The sequence below is a fragment of the Pempheris klunzingeri genome, chromosome 21 (genome assembly GCF_042242105.1).
Source record: "Pempheris klunzingeri isolate RE-2024b chromosome 21, fPemKlu1.hap1, whole genome shotgun sequence".
NCBI classification, from domain to species: Eukaryota; Metazoa; Chordata; class Actinopteri; order Acropomatiformes; family Pempheridae; genus Pempheris; species Pempheris klunzingeri.
In genome coordinates this window covers 10,433,937-10,454,846 of record NC_092032.1, presented here as the reverse complement: position 1 = coordinate 10,454,846, position 20,910 = coordinate 10,433,937, and the positions used below count along the sequence as shown (strand labels likewise).

The 20,910-nt window shown below is 40.4% G+C and overlaps 1 protein-coding gene across 1 annotated transcript in view; it reads left to right on the top strand.

Annotated features, from left to right (window-relative positions):
- neto1l (neuropilin (NRP) and tolloid (TLL)-like 1, like) overlaps window positions 1-17,899 on the top strand; it is a 62,395-nt gene extending 44,496 nt beyond the window's left edge. Inside the window, exons 7-11 of the mRNA XM_070853148.1 lie at window positions 5,772-5,854; window positions 6,756-6,901; window positions 13,366-13,479; window positions 15,182-15,809; window positions 17,759-17,899. Of these exons, the coding sequence (XP_070709249.1) occupies window positions 5,772-5,854; window positions 6,756-6,901; window positions 13,366-13,479; window positions 15,182-15,809; window positions 17,759-17,846 (1,059 nt within the window). The 3' untranslated portion in view covers window positions 17,847-17,899. The remainder of the gene's footprint in view (window positions 1-5,771; window positions 5,855-6,755; window positions 6,902-13,365; window positions 13,480-15,181; window positions 15,810-17,758) is intronic.
- Window positions 17,900-20,910: the final 3,011 nt, after the last annotated feature.

Below are 20,910 nucleotides of genomic sequence, written 5' to 3'. Positions count from 1 at the left end.
TTACCACATGTGAGAATGTGAAAATGTAGATATATGAAATTTAGATAAGAAAACCTTGTTTAACCATAATGCTTAAAAGTTATTGCAAAAATGAAAGTCTGTATGTGAAATAGTGACTTACTGTACAGGTTTTATTAGCGGGGCTCAGTTCTCCCTGGAGTGAGATAAGGCAGCTGCAATGTCAGCGCAACAGTGTCACTGTTTGTTTCACTAATTCAACATCTGTTAATGTTACAGTTACAGTTAAAGTCTTACAATTCACATTTGGGAAGGTAGTGAGTTTTGTTTCATCCCTGAAAAAAACTATGGTTTGGTTCATAGTAGTTTTTCATGCAGGTTTTTCATACAGTGCTGCAGCCTCTTGTACTGTACACACACACTGTCTTGTGATATGACTGGTTGATAATATTGGTGCGACTATGATTCATGGCCATAGCAGTTGCTTGGCTCTTATCTGACATATTCTTCGGGCTGCATATTTCTTGCTAATGCCCTTGTTCCCCTTCAGAAATGTCCTTCAGATTCAGCTACTTTAAGCCCCAAGGCCACAGGAACTATAAGACTGCGTCATCCTCCTAGAGCCATTCTGTTCACCATCAGCACTCAAGTGGAGCCACATAATAGGTAACATTGAAACAGGTAGTAACAGGGGCCCTGGCCGTTGCGGTCGCTTCAAAAAAACGCAGCATCGATTCCTCAGTCCGTCTAAGTGGAGTGCGTAAGTCAGCCAGTACATAGTGGCTACAGCGCCAAAGAGGACCATAAGTCAATTTTGTGGATGTTGCATGCATGCATCTGTGTGTGTGTGTGTGTGTGTGTGGGCGGGGGGGGTTAAGGCTGTGTATATATGTGAAAGAGCGACAGAGTGAGCGAGCCTGGCAGTGTGATGTATTTTACTTGGTCTGAATCAGTGTCATATTTCACCCTGCAGGAACGCCTCACAAGGCAAATCATGGCCCAAAGGCTGACAGTCATTGGCACTGATGGACAAGGCGGCAAATAAAACTTTTAGCACAAATCTATCTTCAGTCACACACGGTCCTGACGCTCTCGCCTCCATCAGCGCAGTTCACACTCAGTTACGCATAAAATTTATAAAACGTACTGTCTCACCTCCTCTCAGGCATGCTCATATGTTACTGCAGTGGATGCAGAGGACCTCCCTCCTTCCTCCTCCCCCAATCACTGTGTATATGCATGCGTGAGGTTGTGCTGCGTGCAGGGCAGAGCTTTCATTTCCCCATGCTGATACAGTACTGCACTGTACCCAGTGTGCCAGAAACAGCAGAGAGATAATGACATCCTATACCGGAGGCTCTAATTAGACTGCACCGGAGCACTCCAGAGAGAAGGGAGGAGAGGGGGATAGAGGGGGAGGAAAAATGGGAAAAGGGGGATAAGGGAAAGATACACTCAATAATGCATTTCATCGAACATTTAAATGTATAGAGATGAAGTTTAGGGGTGAGATGGCAGATGGCAGAGGTAGGAATGGTGTGAAATTGAAGGAAAGCGGAGAGTAACTGAAAAATATACCTGCAAATAAGTAATAATGACCATGTGTTGCCGCCAGAAGTGACAGCATTGCACCAATTTTAATGCCATAATGTGATTGCTTCACAGCACCATATGTCATTTTAATTTCAGCCTTTCCCATAAATGGACTTCTCAGAAACTACGCCAAAAAAACTAAAGTTAATAGCATTTACTGGTATTCAAACTAGCATTCGAAACCAACATGCAGCTATTGACGAATAAAGAGATAATCACAGATACTGGGTTTTACAAAATAACAACTCTCGTCATCTGCAATCTGTGTTTTCCTAGTAACGCTTTTCTCTTGTTTGGACAGTTGTCCAAATTCAGCTGACAGCTGTTAGTTGTAGTGAAATACTCTCAGTCGGCTCATTTGGACTCATAACAGTTAGTGCATTTTCCTCAGACATCATTTGTGTCCTGTCTGTTTTCCGCCACACCTGCCTGCACTGTCTGACACCTTCTATGTCTTTTCAAGAAGATAATGGCCAAAATATGGACATTCATTCTGACTGTAATGAACAGCACGAACACAGTGAGAACATATTCTTCCTCAGTGATGGATTCTGCGTCATTATTGGGCACTGCGGAATCAATGGAGAGGCAGCCTATTTTCCTGCTAGAGCCAATCTCTCGCCTTACAAATTGGTGATTTTATCTATCTGATCTATTGCCGTCATTTGGCTTTGTGATGCCATCCGCGCTCAGATTTTTCTTCATCATTGGTCAGTTAGAGGAGTTCAGCAACAAAAGCTGCAGAAAAACATCATGAAAAGCTTTTATTTAGTTATTTATTTATTTATTTATTTGTCTGTTGGTTTTTGCATGACTTTCTCACATAATGAGACCTTCCTGATGGCCTTTCCTGTCAAATCCAGTAACCGGCATCTATCAGACATTGCTTTAGTGAATGCAAAGGTTGAGCAAGATATCGCAGGCGTGGAGAATTGCAGTTATTAGTTTTACACGCTTAAACTCAGCTGGGTGCATACTGGTGAAATGCAAACGACTGCAACCTTTGATACCATTTGCACCATTTCATGAAATAAAAATGATGCATTGATACAGGACCACAAGGCTGTTGTCTTTTACAGCATAAAATCGTGTATGTGGCAGCACAGTGTAAGGGCTTTTTTCTTTTATCACTGTACTGCCCCTCTCCACAAAATAACAATAATTGAAAACGCTTTCAAGTTAAGCCTGCAACTATCAGCACTTACAATGTCTAGAAGCTACATTTCTGTCTGTGTTTCACTAGTGCTTCAGGTTTTACTGTGTAGTTGAATTTGTGCTGTACCTCTGTGCTGCTTATCTTCTAGGTAAAGGCCCCAGTAAATCATTATTGATGTTTAATGCAGTGCTCTTATACAGTAAGTGGTAAAAGTTTACCAAAACTAAAACTTTAAGTTTAGTCAGATAGACCGTGTAAGGCCTGAACTCACATAGCAAGTGATGTATGGGTGCATTAGTGCAGCTCTGAAATATGCCATAGAAAATAACAAGACTGTGAGCCAACAGCCATGTTAGCAGCTCTGTGCTAAAGCGCCGCAGTGGTCTGAGTGAATGCTAACATGACAATGTTAACATAGTGATGTTAAGAAGGTGTAACGGTTGACTGTGTTAGGAAGCAAACAAATAAACAAAAATAACTAATCAACTAACTAAATAAATACATCTACAAATACTATCCTAGCTGCCCTCAGCATGTCTTAATATAATGATGATAATAATAATAATAATAATAATGATAATTGCCTCCATTTACTCAGAGCTACCAGAGCTTCATGATGATCAACGCAAGTCCAGTCAGCGCTGAGGAAATGCCAGCAGCAAAACAAAGGATCCAGAAATGCACAGAATTTATACATATGAAAATTTGTTCCTCTAGCCTTAATTATGAAAGTGTAATCGACTCATTCTTGAAACTGAAGTTTTTAGCTATTTTGAAGCAGATTTTTAATGGAGTAATGAAAATAAGAGATATGGTAGTGGCATAAACAGTTGAATATTTCAGCAAAAAGCTGACAGTATACATGGCTTTGTTGTGAATGTGTGGAGATTGGCCATGGCTGACGTAAGACTCCCAGCCTGAATTATTATCCCAGTCAGCCAAAGTCAGTAGGATTCATTGTCTCAGAACCACAATTGTCTTTACAAGGTCTTGTTTCAATTCGCCCAGTAGATGTCGAGATATTTATAACAGGATAAATCAAAACTTGGCCTGCTGGTGGCAGTAGATGAAAAATAAGTGGATCACCACAGTCGATGGGATTCGTCCTCTGGGGACCATGAATGAAGGTCGAGCAGGGGGATTATCATCTTTATTGGCTCTAGGATCATCGCTTTAATCATCCTTTACCACCAGAGGAAGTCTATTCAAAAAGTCTAATGTACTTCATTAACATGTTTTGTATAAGTAATTAGATTCAGTTAGTTTTATTGGTTACAGACCGCACAGGCCGCATTAACTGCCTTCTTTATGATGTGGGTGGAAAATGTCATTGGCTGCTACCAGCTGATGATGGAATGACCTAATTTACATGCTAATACAGTAAGTACCTTTCCCCATTATTGGCCCCTTGAACCCTAAAACAAATGGAGACAAAGTTGAGCACCTAACCATAACCTTGAGCTTGAGTGTAACCGTAATAAAACCACATTAAATCAGACTTCTTTGGCAAAATGCGGATTGGAAATGAGCCATTTTTAAATATAACCCACCATAAAAAGCACTTTGTTCTTTAAATGTTTTAGTGAAGATGATTTCTGACAGTTGTCTTCATATTGCTGAAAAAAAATAGCAGCATTTTTTTAATGTAACGTCCTTCAATGTCAAGCGTCGTTCCTCTCAGATCACTGACCTAATCACTGTGTCTCTCTGAGTTCATCCACCCTGTCAAGACACCAAATTTTATATCCACCATCTCAATCTTTCGATCACATTAAAAGGCGGAGTACTGGAAACCCATGCAATATTGAGGAGACTGCAACAGCATTCTGCAGCGATGTCTGCTAAGAAATTGTCTTCAGAGCCTTTTTTATCTTCCAGCCCTTTCTGCAGGCATTAAGACTTGAATATCAATACAAGTCCATACACTGTGTGTGACAAATATATTTTAGGGAGTGGCACATTCTCCCCATGTGTAGAATATACTGAATATGTACGTTCATATTTGCATCATGAAGCGAGCAGTTACACTGAGCAGTATTTCATTCCAATATCACAGCATGAAAGACCAAAAGAAAAAGCTTCTTGTGACAAAGCTAATACAACCAAAAGAGTGGCTGAATATGACAAATTTCATTAGATAAAAGATTGTTGACACCAAGATGCGTCCTCTGGGGAATTGGCGAGCTTGTTTTCCCCCTCCGATCCATTTCACTTGTCATGTTGGTGAAGCTGAGTTGACATTGCAAGGTCCATTATCCTGCTCCATCTGCAGCTTTCGTCTATGGGCATTTAAAGCGTCACATTTCCCTGTCACAGTTCGGGAGCGGTCCACTCATTAACCGTAATGATGGCGAGTGCTGTGAGCAGCCAACCAGAACCGTAGCTGTGATTGGGTGATCTTGGCCTGATGCATGAGTGACAGACAATGATGCGGAGGCAATCAGGAAGCGTTAGTTTCACGTAGAATAGCTGGTTTGAAGAGTCAAGGTGGATAGCAAGGTGGATATTTCACTCAGGATAACAAAATAGTCCATATACTGTACATGTCTATCATGGTTTGTAAGTCCATTGGAGTCCATTGGAGTGTTTGGAGTCCATTGATCTAACAGTTTGGACTGAATTTCAAAAGGTCTCTGTGTTAAAGGTAAATGGATGATATTTTCTCTCTTGAACATCCAAAGCTTGTGGCAAAATGTCCAAGGTCTCTTTAAAGTTTAACATGGTTGTAGGTTTTGTGTAATGCTTTATCTCAACAGATATGGATAATGAGTCTAAAGCTAATAGACTCTGTCTGTCTCTGAGTCCTCATTTGATATGTGTGTGTAATGACTTTGTACAAGCTGCAGTCTGTCAGTCTTATTTCATTACAGAGCTGCTATATCAGGCCCTGGGATAATGAGTAAGATGCGCAGGCCATAAAAGGAAGGAGCTGAAATCTTCTCTGTTACCCCTCTCTCCTCTATTTTGTTTGTCTTTTTCGTGTCCACGTCTTTAAATTCCCTCATTTGATCTCTGCATTTTCTCTTTGTATTTTCCCTCCTCTCTGCCTCCTCGCATTGGACAGATCTACCTGCGTTTTCTCGACTATGAGATGGCCAATTCAAACGAATGCAAGCGCAACTTTGTGGCAGTATATGACGGTGGCAGGTGTGACATTTTTAACCTATTTTATCATCTAATTTCCAGCATTTCTGAGGCCATAGTTACTTGTTTTTAAGTCTTTATCTTGTGATCATGCTGTAATCATTTCCTTATCCTAAGATAACAACTTACAATTGTGCTTTTTCTGATGAAGATAATAAATGATAATATCAGTGAATATAATATAAATATTTAATTATTTAATTATGCCAGGTGAATGTTTTTGTTAAGATATAATTCCTATCCCCTAGTTTGTCCATGTCAAGTAAGCCTCATATAACCCACTGGGTAACAGACTGAGAACTAAAGACTTTACTTTAATGATACCACTCTTATGTCTGTACGGTTAATATGTAGCCAAAGCCAGCCGCTGGTTAGCGTAGCTTAGCACCAAGACTGGAAACCATGAGGCTGCAAGGCAACAAGTAGAAACACCAAGAAGTAACTGCACCCAGCTAAGGCGTACTCAAGCACAAACTCCCGCCTAAAAAGCACAACCATAAAGGATTAAACAAATGTGTTAATTTTGTTACGTTTGGACGGAGCCTGGCTAGCTGTTTCCTCCTGTTTCCAGTGTTTATGCTAAGCTACGTTAAGCTAAACTAAGCTAAGCTAACTGTCTGCTGGCAGTAGGTTCATATAGAACAGGCAGATAAGAGAGAGAGTTAGTTTGAAATGGAACAGCTAGACAACGAAACAATTTTTTAAACAACCTCTAACTTCATTTTATCTCGAGAGAGTGAGATAAGCTAGTTGTTATCTTGAGATGACCAGATATTAAAGTTGTGATCACTGCATAATGTTCCTTGATGACTGTTAAACAATGTGGATTATTGGATTGTGCAACCAATAACCATGCGACCTGACAATAAACTATGGATTCTTATCTCATTCTGTCTCGTCTCAGTTCGGTGGAAGACCTGAAGAGCAAGTTCTGCTCCACGGTGGCCAATGACATCATGCTGGTTTCCACGCTGGGCGTCATCCGCATGTGGGCGGACGAGGCCAGCCGCAAAAGCCGCTTTCGCATCCTTTTCACAACCTACCAAGAACGTAAGACACAACCGAAATCTACACTCATATGTGGTTTATCATTAACATGTTTACTGCAGCATGTCTCACCAACTGGGGGAAACTGATTACCTTTATTAATCAGACCACTACTCCATGACAGCGACATTGACGCCAAAATAAAGGAGGTTGGGAGTTTAGTGGTAGCCATTAAAGGAAGATGGTAGCACAGGGACCACATTTATGACACGTTACATCGACTGCTGGTCATAGGAAAGGTGCAGTCAGGGGTTTTCATTTAGTTTTATCACCATTTAAACAGCAGCAAGTGGGAAACCAAGGAATATGATTTCCATTATAGGGAATATTGCCTGTGGGTGCTTGTGAATATGGCAGTATGGGTAGATTTCAGCTCAGTACTGCAGCACCAGCAGCACTGCTCTTAATAGACAGATAGATAAATGGATAAAGAGAGAGCCAGAGACATGAAGGAATATCAGGATGAGCTACAGTATGTTGACATCTACCTGTTTTCTTTGAGCCAAACACCTGGGAGAGATTTAAATTCACAGATACACACATACACACACACTGCAAACAAACAGTCTTTCTCCTTCTCATTCAGTGGCTTCCCATTGATGGAGCTTGTAGTTTGACAGGGGTTGCAGAGGGCATCCTTTGTACTAGTGAGGTGAATGAAGAGGGTCTGAGGTTTGTGAGTATACAGTATGTCAGTGTCATGCAGTGCCTTTTATTGCCACAGAAACAAGCGCTTATTTGCGCGCGCACACACACACACACACACACACAAGCACACACTGCACTACTGAATGTTGCGTTTTGGGAACTCAATGGGGAATAGAGCTGAAAAGAGAGAATAAAGTGCTGCCAGAAATATGAGTTATCACATTCAAATCCAAAAATTATGTTAAATGTATTTCCTGAGTTTCTAAAAAAGAGGTTCTTTGCTCTTTTTTTCATTTTTATCTTGGCAAAAGGAAACACCATATCGGATGCCTCCTTTCTAAATGCTTTATTAATGTCACAGTGCATCGTATATAGATTGTGGTTACTAAAAGGAAGAAATAATGCATTTTGGATAAACGCTTACACCTAAAAGGATCATTTAGAAGTGAGTTGAATTCACCTTTCCTTCACTATATAACCGAGGAACACCCCTTACATATCTACAACATGTCTATATTAGTTGCATGTCTATATCGTAGTGATAAGAAGAGATAAGTGGCCAGCATCTACGGAATAGGCGACGGCAGTGGCAGCGGACTTGTTTGTGTTGTGAAGTCAGTGTCCCTTTTGTTAGGCCCTTTCACCAAGCAGAGCCAGGATGTGCTGTTGCCGGGGCAACGCTTCTGCCTAAGTCACTCAGGCGATCCCCAGCCAGACCTCAGCCTTTAGAGCCGCATCCACCACAGCTCAGCAGCACTGCACCAACTCTGTCAACAGTGACTATACACGCAGCAGATCGACTAATTCAGTGTAGTGTGCTGTCTTAACTCGCTCAACTTGTTTTAAGAATTCACAAGAAGTGAAACGCATTATGTGGCACAGTGGCAAAAGTGGAGAAAGGCAGCTTGTTTCAATACGCATCTCCACTTGTTCATAAAGAAAAACAGGGTAAAACTGCAGTGTATGTGTGCTGTAGTGTTATTGCATGTCCTCCTTATTTTTAAGCCAAATCTGTATTAAATGGCCTTTGTACAATAAGTAATGAAATGCAAATCTCCCTTTGATATTATGGTTTGAACTGATTCATAGACTACTCGTGTGCACTCATACTTATATGCACAAAAATGAATTCTAGGTATTTTGATACATATGACATTTATATGATAAAGCTTTTAAAGGAAAATTCCTCCCCAAACAAACCCAGTGCTACTCTACAGCTACCAATATCTGTTCAGTGTACCACTTTTAGACATCTATAGTGAAAATAGTAGGCAGGTTGTTTGTTGTGTTGAAGTCTTTTCATTGAATATTCACATCAAAATGTCTCTTGACCTAACAAAAATGTTCAATAGTGTTCTAGTGAGAAGACTTAGTCGGTGGACAGGTCCTCTTAGTCTTAGCAGAGATACTTTCAGTTCATTTGCGCAAGAACAAGTTTGGAAAAATTAAGAAAGACGCTATTTATGACAATCTAGAGTACATAATGGAGACATTTCCTTAACAAGTGTTCAAAGCAAGGTTTCAGTTCAGTGCAGCTGGACAGTGATTTGTCCATAAGCTGAACAGAAAGCTTGTATGTTAACAACATATGACAACATGTGGATTACAGAAAGCCCAGACAAGTACAGCTGACAGAAGAGACAATGTAAGCTGGAGTACTTACATGCACTGTGTACTACAGGAATATGGTAAGAAGGACCTTTAATTCCCCATCTCAGGAATTGATTGAGTGTGCTACGTTACAGGTGCACTAGCTGGATTTGCAACTTAAAGGGCAGTTTTTACACTAAGTGCTCCCTTGCCACAGTAGATCCTAGGCCTTTAAATGTTTGTTCACAGCTGCTGGTTCCCAGTGGGACCAGCAGCTTTTAGATTCACAGCTGCAGACTCCCACCGAGATGCTCCAGTGGGGAGAGCAAACATCCGCCTTTATCGTCTGCGCTGCGTTCACACCTGCTGATGCCACCGACCTCGCTCTGTTTCCAGGCTCAGTCACACACACACACCGTCCTGCTATGCAGAACTTCAGTGTACGATTACCAATTTGAAGTATAAGAAAGTGAAGCCTATCTTTACCCAAGAAGCAATTACGTCTAAGGTGATAAATGTGCTTGTGTGACATCTCAGCTGTCAGCATTGTTACGCCTCATCAACAGATACCCATCCCTGCGGTTGCAGATGGAAATTTGCTCTGGCTTCACTACACACATCACTTCTTGTTTCTTGCAAAGCTTCTTTACTGTATGCTTGGAAGCATTTGAGAACAACACATTATGCTAATGTCTGTTAACATATGGATCTTTGCTAGGTCTTAGATCAGATTATATCATCTCTGCATACTTGTTATCTTGGTAGCTCTGGGATTAAAACAAATACTGTAGGGATATTAGAATGCAGCACTGTAAAGCAACGCATAGTAGGATAAGAAGCAATACTGGATTGGATGGATTGGATGGATGGATAGATTGGATGGATGGATGGATGGATGGATGGATGGATGGATGGATGGATTGGATGGATGGATGGATTGGATGGATGGATGGGTGATTGGCTTTCACAATATCCAAGGTTTGGATAAGTTCCATTGACTGGGATTTAGTTCCATGATAACAAAAGTAGTAAATGTAATCCTCTTAGTCTTCTGGCAAATCCCACTGTTTTTGCCCAGTGTATTTACACTACATACAATATAATCTACAGCAGCTCTTACATTACAAGTCAAGTCAGTTTATCTATTGAGCACATGTAAAAGCAAGTACATCATAGAACATTTTAAAACACATTTAAATCATAATAGTAACTGACTGCATTAAAGATTTTTTATAGTTATATTAATAATTAAGATGGTTCTTTAGCCAGTATTTAAAGGTGGTAATAAATGAGGAAGAAGAATGTGTAAACTATTCCACAATCTTGGTACGAATGAGGAGTATTTTGAAGTAGCTGCAGGCAAGGTAGGGATGACTGACATAGAGGGAGTTAAAGAATTTATTAAGTTGTGGCATTAAAAAGTGTGTGAAGTGTGAAAAGAAAAACATTATAGGTTAAAAATAAGAATCAGTTATGTATAACCAGCACCTGACAGTAATATTCCTGATAATAGCTTGTGAGAGATTTTACAACTGCAGGTGTGATAAAAGATGATTATTGCACAAATGAAAACAAACATCAGTAAATACACAGGTAGAAAAGCATCGTCTTCATCTCCTAGAAATAGCCCAACTACACTCCCATGGAACAAAAACACACAAAACTCGCTTCTATTATAGTTATTTGATTTAAAAAATTCAATTTAAGCCATGTGTTGCTTCTAGCGCTTCACTGCAGAAGCCTCTTTGCTCTTGGAGACCCCCCCCACCCCCACCCCCCCTTCTTCAGAGATACCCAGACTATTTTCATCCACCACTCATTTAGGAATTAATTTATGCTTCAAGCCGTGACTTGGAGCGTTTCTGTGTGGGCAAAAGGGCACTTTTATGACAGAATGTCTTGAAATTAATTTTGCAGGAGATTAGTGTGGATCTCTCTCTTTATAACGTCTGCTCTCACCCTGTGGTGCATGGAGGAGACCAGAGGGATAGAAATTGGGAGGAGTGGGCTCCCTCTGCTGGTTATCAACACACACCAAAACTGTTCCAGCTTTGGCATATACAGTATGAAAGAAAAAGGAGGAGAAAGAAAGAAATAGAGGAGTATCAGAACACACACACAGGGAACAGTATGACTCAGGAAATGCTGGCAATGGCCCAGACAGGATGGGATACAGAGACGGATAGAGATAAGTCACTCTAATTTGGTGTGTTATTATTCACTTGGGATGAGCGCTGGGATGAAAACAGCCATACATCACAGTGGTAACACTGTCAAATAGTCCCCAGCTCTGCCATACCACTGGCAAGCGGCTTTACTACCCAGTGCCAGGGTTGTGTGTGAGAGGGGAGAGACTGAGAGATAAAGAGAGAATGAGAGACACACACAGACAGCGAGCCAGCGCCTAAATAGAGCCATCCATTATATTCACAAGCCGGTGGCAAAAAAGTAACTTCTGGAACATTCAGAAACTGTAAGTGGTCTCTAAATACGTTCACCCTTCACATACTTTTACACAAGACAATGTGCATGTACTGGATAGTATGTACACTAATGGTGATTTCTTAATGTTATTCTCCACTGAACTAAGTGACCTAGCTAAGTATTGTACTTAAGTACAATATTTAACACCTTGTGCCTTAATTGAGCATTTCAATTGAAACTATTTTACAGTTGTACTCCACTACATTTTAGAGGTGAATATTTTACTTTTTACTCCACTACATTTATCTGGCAGGTGCAGATTAACATGTTTACATACAAAATAATGAGCTATAATGAGCTTGTAAAATATAATACTTTTTTTACAAAATTACTGTACATGTACATTGTATATGTACAATGACATGTAAAATTAACATTAACTCATTAATTAACATTAACATTAATGTTAACATAGTTAACATTTCCACCTTGACCAGTTATAATATTAAAATGTTGCACTTACATACATCCGTATTAATACAAGCACATACTTTTATAAGCTGCTGCTTTGCAACACAATACTCAGTCCTCTCACAGTTTGTAATGTTATAAGGCAGTGTTGATATGTGTTTTTGTGCAATAGGTTTTCTGGAAATTCAGTCCTGATGGGAAAGTTTTTTTTTTGTCTAATCCAGTGAAATACATCATGTCACTCTAAATCCAATACCGTCATAATGTAATGTTGCCATTGTCTGCAATGATCTGTAATACATCCAGGACTATTAAAGAGATAAGTACTGCTGGGTATCTCCTATAATAAAATCTCTACTAGGTAGCAGTGAAATTACACTATACACTGTAGATTAAATAGGAAAAACTGCTTTAGCCCATGGGTAGCTTTCCATGGCTCCTTTCCTCTCTGTGACTGACAGGAGGAAGCAGTGAATTGGCCAATCAGCTGGCGTATGCATTAGTATGATTGGCTGTTGAGAGCAAGGGCACCTTGGTTTTACATTAGATAGCACTGTCGTCATATATAGATATATATATATAAAACGACAGAGCCAGTAACATTATTACACTGGTTTTACGACCATTTCTTGCTGATGGGAGGCTCTAACTCTCACGCTGTCGTCATAGAAAGGTGGAGCCGCCATGGCAGAGTGTCTCTGAACGGCCACTCTAGGAGCACTGGTGTCACGGCGGTGATCATGTGTTTGAGGACATGCTCATGTTCATGGCCTGGTTTAGATTTCGGTTGACAAGGGCTGTGCACCGAGGACAAATAAACAACATCTTGCATAAACAGGAAGAATTTGCTTTTGGGTGTGTTGTGTGTGTATTTGATTTTGAAATGTCACGGCTGTACACACACACACACACACACACACACACACACACACACCTTCCAGGAAATTCATTCATATCCGTAAGTTGTCTCTGCAAATGTTTGAAGAGGAGGATGAGGATGAAAATTCATGAAGAACAGATGGGTTCAGGGGGAACAGGTCTGACTTGAGTAATGCCCATCCAAATTTATTTTCTCAAAGTCTGGCACGCTGGAACTTCTCTTCAGCTGTACTTCAAATACAGATTTGTGCTGCAGCACTAAGTGTCCTACCTTTTCTGTTTGTAATGATGGGAAATGTAGTCTAACTTTTTACTCTGCTGTTTCTTTGGCTCCTGATTGGATTGCAAATGTTTCACCTAAGTGAAGATCATGATACTCTGTGATTTCTTCACTTTTAGCATAAAAAGCTCTCAGTGCTGTAACTGTTGTGTAAATTTGCTCTGTCCCTCTCCAGCTCCATGTGATGCAGATGCCTTCTTCTGTCACAGTAACATGTGCATAAACAACACGCTGGTGTGCAATGGCATGCAGAACTGTGTCTACCCCTGGGATGAGAACCAGTGCAAAGGTGAGATGCTACTTTTAAGGCTGGAATGTTTTAGCACCGTGAGGTGGGATCAAACTGTGGTGTACCAGTGGCAGAGGTACAATTAGTGCCCCCCGTGTCACTACTAATTTTTTTTTTAATGTAAAGGCACAGATAATGTGTTTTTTTCTCAGTAAATTATATCATTTAGAAGACCAGATTTTATGTTTTGTGTTTACGTTTTTCTCAACTGATCCTGTTCTTGGTCCAGGTCGATGCAGAAGAACTGGACACTCTCTGAAATGTCTTGCTCCACTGCCTTTGTTTCAGTTCTTTGAAGGCGCCATAGTTTTACCCTGTTTCCATGCCTCAAGGCAAGCGAGGCCCAGAGCGATCCCTGACTTTGTGATACTGTCAGTTTCTTCATTTCCTCTGTAGCTCGATCCCTCACTCTACTCAGAATTTTAAAGCCACTGGATCTATACATCGATCCCCAGCCTCTGGCTACTGGCAGCTCTGTACTTTTTCTACACCTCTAACGGAGATTCCCTCATTGCAGCATCTTCGTATATGATGCCATTGCAATAATTAGCTGTGTGTGAAGACTTTTGGGTCAAGACAGTTTTTCTCTGCACCATATTGCCAATTAATTAGTGCTCTTTTTCATGACCCATCACTGTATCCCAAGTACATAAGATGAGATCAATACTCCAGCTCCCTTGAGCCCTGTAACACTGAAACCCCCATGTCAATACATACATTGTGTTTTTGATGATCATTACACCGTTTTGCTTGGCTTGCAGTTAAAATGTGTTCTAGTTTATATTTCTTGCAAACATGTACACACACACACACATGCACAAACTCTCTCACCTGGTTGACTTTCTCCTGCACTCAGAGAGTATTGTGTATTATGTATACACAGTACGGCACCATAGCTCTCCGAAGCTTTATGCAGAGCCAGTGACGAATTGGATCAATTAGGAAAATCCTGCACGTGCTATTCCTCACTCGGACTGAGATACCCTACAGTCTGAGTTTAAAATTCTACAGAACTCAGCAAGATAAGGCCATGCTACTCAGCCTGTTACTCCGTCTTCCGCCTTCTCTCCGCTCTAGTAATGCATATGGCCACCGCAGTGCCCGCATTTGTCCTCATTAGTGGTGAAATGTCAAGTTTTATTCCTTTCTTCTTTACACTTCTGACTGTAACCATTTACTGTCACTGAAGCGCAGTGCGCTGTGCTACATGTTCATCCAGCATTTAAATGTCACAGACCCCTCAGATAGCCTCTCTCCACGCCGTTAGTGTGTGCTACTCCTTTGTGATTACCCTGGTGATTAATAGACTATAGCTTTGACCCAATATAACCTTTTTGTCCATTTTTTCTGATAGCTCATGAAAGCCACAGCCTTAATTGTGTTAATGATAAGGTCGATTTGTTAGAAGATGTCCTTACATGTGAGCTTCACTGTTCAGGAAATCTGTATTACCATTCCCTAAGCCCCACCTCCTTAGTTACCGTTGCTATGTCTCACTTGACTTACCTGCAGTGCCTGCTTTTGGTTGCTAAGCCATAATTTGACTATCACTGTTTGCACGAGGGGTTCAGCAAACAGGTCAATTTACTGAGCACTCATAGTTCTGTTTTGTCATTGTGATAGTAACCATCTTATTGAGCCGTTTAGTTTATGTTCTCATAAATGTTCCCTTTCTGTCGGCTGTCTCTCCTCCACTGTACAGAGAAAAGTAAAGCCAACATCCTGGACAACCTTAACAACACAAACGGGACCATAATTGGTGTCACCTGCTGCATCGTCCTCATCCTCCTCATAGTCTCCGTCATCGTCCAGATCAAGCAGCCACGTAAAAAGTACATCCTGCGGCGTGAGGACTTTGACCCCACCATGTTCCAAGAGGTCTTCGAGCCGCCTCACTACGAGCTGTGTACTTTACGGAGCGCCACCACAGCCGCGGCGGCCTCAGCGGACTTAGTCGACCTGGCGGAAGACTTTGAGAACTACCATGCCCTCCGCCGTGCCTCCTCACGCTGCGTCCACGATCACCACTGTGGCTCCTCCTCCAACCCCGGCTCCGCCCACATATCCCAGCTCTCCCTCAGTGGTCGGGGAAGCCGTGGGAACCTGAGTGCCCGAGATGCAGCGGCGGCCACCCTGCTCACAGACCTTCCACAACCGCCCATGGCAGTGCGGCCCTTGCTGCCGGCCACGGGAAACCGCAGGAGCATCTTGGTCATGAAGCACAGCTACTCGCAAGAGGCAGCGGACAATGGATGCGACCTGGACGACGACCTGGAAGAAGTTCCCACCACCAGCCACCGGCTTTCACGCCACGAAAAGGCAGTACAGCGGTCAGTATCCATAGATTTCTGATGAGGAAAGAACAACAACCCTAGAGTTAACAATGGGGATGTTTGAAATGTCTGTGGGATACTTACATTTATTTTTGTTTTCCTCTTATTTTAGCTTTGTTCTCCCTCTTCCCCTCATTATTTTTTTTAAGATTATGATAAGCTTCTTTTTTTGCATTGACCCTTGTTCTTCCTCCCCTTTCTATCATTAAAAACGTTTTTAACAAAGGGCTAAATTATGATAGACAAATTTGCCCCCTCTTGCATGCTCATCCTTAATCATGTCAAGCCAGTTTTCCCTCAAATGCTGATTTATAGTTTACATCAATTAACTCTACTGTGCTTTGAGGTTTGTCAGAGCTCTTTAAACAAATACAGACCTCATTTTAGAAGATATTAATTCTGTAATCAGTCCAATTTTGACTGTTAACACAAGGGCTTGAATTGGTGCCTCATAGAGATGACAGAACTTCACTGACATGAATGCAAATTAGCATATAAGATATGCATTTCTATTCCTAAGTGTGGTACTGAAAATATATATGACTTATATTCTATAGAGCTCAACATTTTGGCATGAATGAGATTTTCTATAAAAAAAAAAAAGTATTTCACTGTGTACTTGCACTTTGACTGCTTGAAAAGTAACTGTATATGTTTACAAAAACACTATGTGAAGGTATCAAAGTACATTCTTGGAGAAAATACCTGCAACCTTCTCCTGCATGCACTTTCTATGTGCTCTTCCCAGAGTGTTCTTGACTGTTTATTAATTTTCTACAAGTCTGCATGCAAGGCTCCCAGAAACTAGCAAAGCACTAATGAAGTTTATTGCTGTTATGTAGCACAATATGCATTCTGACCTCTCTATGCAAAAAGAGTTTGATATTAAATGAAAGAGCCATGACATTTCAGGTTCTGCCTCATTGGCTCTTTGAGCAAACATGAATCAGAGTACAACACAACTAGGGTCTAAGAGACAATCTCAAGGTAAGCACCCTTATCCAACAATCAACATCTTTATATGTTGTTCTGTAGTCATCATTTGCCCAGTCAGTATATACTTTTATGTAAGTTCTTTTTTTTCTGTGATTTTTGCGCAGGTTTATATTTTATATATTTTTTTAATTTTTTAATTTTTCATTTTCACCAAGATGGTTTTCTTGCTTGCGGCCATCTTGCCCTCCTAGTGAGTTTGTTTGAAGTCTTTGTGATGTTCAACTTTACTGTATGTCCTCCCGAGGTCATACATTGTACCACTCAGTGGATATTCATTAGCATGGACCTTTTCGATCATCTTTCGTTGAAGCTGTTATTAAATATTATGTCTAACCTCTGCACTTTTTTCCCAGTAGGCCCACAGCAAACAATTTATAGCAATCACGCAAAGACACCTTTTAAGTCTACATAAAAGCACAAATTAGAAAGACAACAAAATCCCACGTTTTCATTAAATTACATCAGTGGGACTTTTTGCACACACTAAATAAAGCACATTGGAATCATTTAAAGATCGTATTAATCGCTTTGTAATTCACAAATCCTCACTGATCACACACTTACACAGAATTCTTCTGCAGTTCTGCATGATTTGTGTCACTTGTAGTATTTGATTTTGTGTTTGGTTAACTGTGAAGCATAGTATTTATGCCCGTGTGTAACAGTTCACGTGTATGCTCCACCACTGTGCTTTCACGAGGCAGGGATGAGCACCTTATAATACAGTAACACAAGAAGTTGGATGAATTCATTTGAGATGTAATTCGGCTTGGTAGAAATTCACTGGCGAGCTATGGAGGTTCATGCTTGCAGCTTTGTGCGCGCACATATTGGAGCAGTCACGTGAAGTGCTACTCATTTTTTTGTGTTTTAGTGTGAAAAATGTGCTGTCCTGTTGTGTGTGTGTCTGCTTATGTTCTACATTATGTTGCATTGTCTCCATCATGTAGACTTCTTGAGAATAGTGCAATCCTGGATCAGTACGAACGGGCGTCACTGACATATGAAAAAGCGGAGCGGAGATTTACACCAGCATGATGCTGATGATGATGATGAAGGGACACTTTGATGACAGGATACTGAATACATGTAATGAGAATTCCTGTGCAAAGATGAATGTAAAGGACTAGCTGAAAATACTCCAGCTGCGATGCTGTGAAAAGCGGGAAAAGTGTTGAAAATCAGTCAGCGCTGTGCGTACTGTAGCCAATCCAGATTTTCTGTCTCACTGGGAAGAAATGGACCTTTAGAATGAACATGATTACTGATTATTGATTCGTAAACTTTCAATTTGGGATGTTAGTCAGAAACATATCTGTCATTGTCATCGATTCCCTCACTGATAACAAAATGAATTTGATCAAACATCGTCAAGTTAATTTCTAAGCATGTATTTTTCAAATAAGTAGCATACATATTATGATTTTAATAGAATTTACTTTATTAGTTAAAATTGGAATTAAACTCAATTAATTACTAACCTGATTAATTCTAATAGTGCTGGAATAACCAGAAGTAGTTTCATTTGGATAATAATTCAAGGCCGATTTGTATGGCTTGTGCATGCTTCTTTTATATCCATTAAAGCATTAACATACTAACATTAAAATATGAAAAGCCCCCATCTATTAACACATAAGTCATAAGGACATAAGAAGTGGTGATAAAAAAAGCATCTTCAAAACCCATTAAATGCATTGCATGCTATTACTTAGCTAAATCATTAGGTGAAGAGAATTCTGCACCATTTTCATTTTAACACAAACTCCCTTTTAAATAGGTTGACTACTGTAGGAGCTTAATATCTTTGTATTAAAACAGACTTTTATACTGGGACAAATTGAAAAGAATGACAGTTTTTACAGTTATTCGAGTTATCTTTCAGGGCTGATTTTACTGATGCTTTGTAAGATAAATAACAATAAAGCTTCACCTTTTTTCTTTGTTTTTTTTTTTGGCTTTTGGTCCGTAGTTCCTTTGTCCTCAAACTGTCGGCTATCCATGTCTCACAATCATATGTTTTTCAATGTTGGTTTATTTGTTGTGGCTGATTTGCTTTAGTAAGAGACCCGACTCAAACCAAAAGGATTTGTTTTACCAAACCGGACAATAAAACAAGTCCTAGACGATTGAAATAATCCCAGGTAATCACAGGTATCTGACAAACAAGTTAATTGACTTTTTGTGTTTGTCCTGATGAGATTAACCCCACATACACTGCAGAAGGAACGGATCAGACTCGCACTCAAAAAAACACTCAGTCTTGGCAGGTTGCTTTTGTAGGAAAAAAAACAGAAAAACAACCTGCATTATGTGGAAAGTGACAAAAATAATGAGCTGTGAGCACAAAGACATGAACACATTCAGTTCACACATATTGACGTCTTTTGTCATTGTCTGAGTATCTCCTTTCCTCTTAGTATGTCAATATTTTATGGTATTTACCATCTATGTGTACATTATTTTCTGTATTCAGTGTCATGTATGTATTATTTACATCCATGCTTTCCACTCCACTTTTCCTCCATATACACACAATCATAAACAGACTCATATTTCTGCAGATGCTGAATAAAATGTTTCTTTTCTATACATACATCGTGTTGATTTTTGTGTCTTTCTGTTTCACAATTGTGCCAACAGCAATGTTGTTGCTATTAAAATGTGTTTTCAAAGCAGCTCACACATACACTCATCTCTGTCTTACTCTTCTTTACTCTCCTTAAAACACACTCTCACACACATATAAACCCACAAACTCATCTGCCAGTATATAGATAGAAGCAGACACCTCAGTAATTAAGTGAGTCTGAACCAATTCGATCACAAGCAGCCCTGGCAGCAGATGAGAAAAGTGGAGGGCCCACGACAGACTTAAAGTAATAGTCTTTTCATTTCTCTGCAGATACATCAGACAGATGCATCATTCCTCTGCATCTTGCCAAGTTTGACAGCATTCGGAGCTAAGGTTTCTCTCCCTTGCATCTTGAGTGAACTGTTGCCCTTAGCAACTTTACCAATGTAGAGTGCTGTGATGAGAAAAATTTGAAAAAAAAGAAAAAAAATAAGGTTTGTGGTGTATGCATCAAGTTTTTCTTCTTTGCTTTGGACCGCAGAGGTGCATTCTCCCAACTTGTGCTCCACAACTGGCTAGGATTGACGAGCCACGGAACACCGGTAATTTCAGATATGGGACTGAAACTTTGTTTCTTGAAAATAGAGTACCTTTAATGTAAAGTTGTTGATGGAGTAAAAAAAAAAAAAGGTTTTATATATCATGTTCATGTAACCACCAACATATGAAAATGCATATTTCAGCTGCTGATTTCAAATTCTATTTCTTATTTCGGCGTCTTAATGGTAGAGCATCAGGTTGTTTTTATATCTAAACAATTTCAGAAAGCCTTGTTGAGAAGACAAAAAACCAGAACGTTTGAAATAAAGTGATGTTAAACTTCATGAATAGGTGCATATTCATGATTCTACTGACCCATCAACTAACCATTATTTATTCTCACATTCACTGATGTCTGAACATTTTTTATTAATTTTTTTCCTGTCCTTCTCTTTGTCAGACTTCATTGCATTGTGGTGTTTTTTTAAGCGGTTTGCATATTTCTTTGATAAAACATTAAGAAAATGCTGGACCGAATGTTTTCAATAAACTAAAGTTTACTGATTTAATTGTGATGATTTGTTTTGTCAGTCACTGGGGGTGGATGAGATCCGCCCTGAATACCTCAAGTCTCTGGATGTGCAGGGTCTGTCTTGGTTGACACGTCTCTGTAACATCGCCTGGCAGGCGGGGACAGTGCCTCTGGAATGGCAGACTGGGGTGGTGGTCCCTCTTTTTAAGAAGGGGGACCGGAGGGTGTGTTCCAACTATAGGGGGATCACACTCCTCAGCCTCCCCGGGAAAGTTTATTCCAGGGTACTGGAGAGGAGGATACGGCTGATAGTCGAACCTCGGATTCAGGAGGAACAATGCGGGTTCCGTCGCTCCACACTGGACCAGCTCCACACTCTCCATCGGGTGCTCGAGGGTTCATGGGAGTTCACCCAACCAGTCCACATGTGCTTTGTGGACTTGGAGAAGGCATTC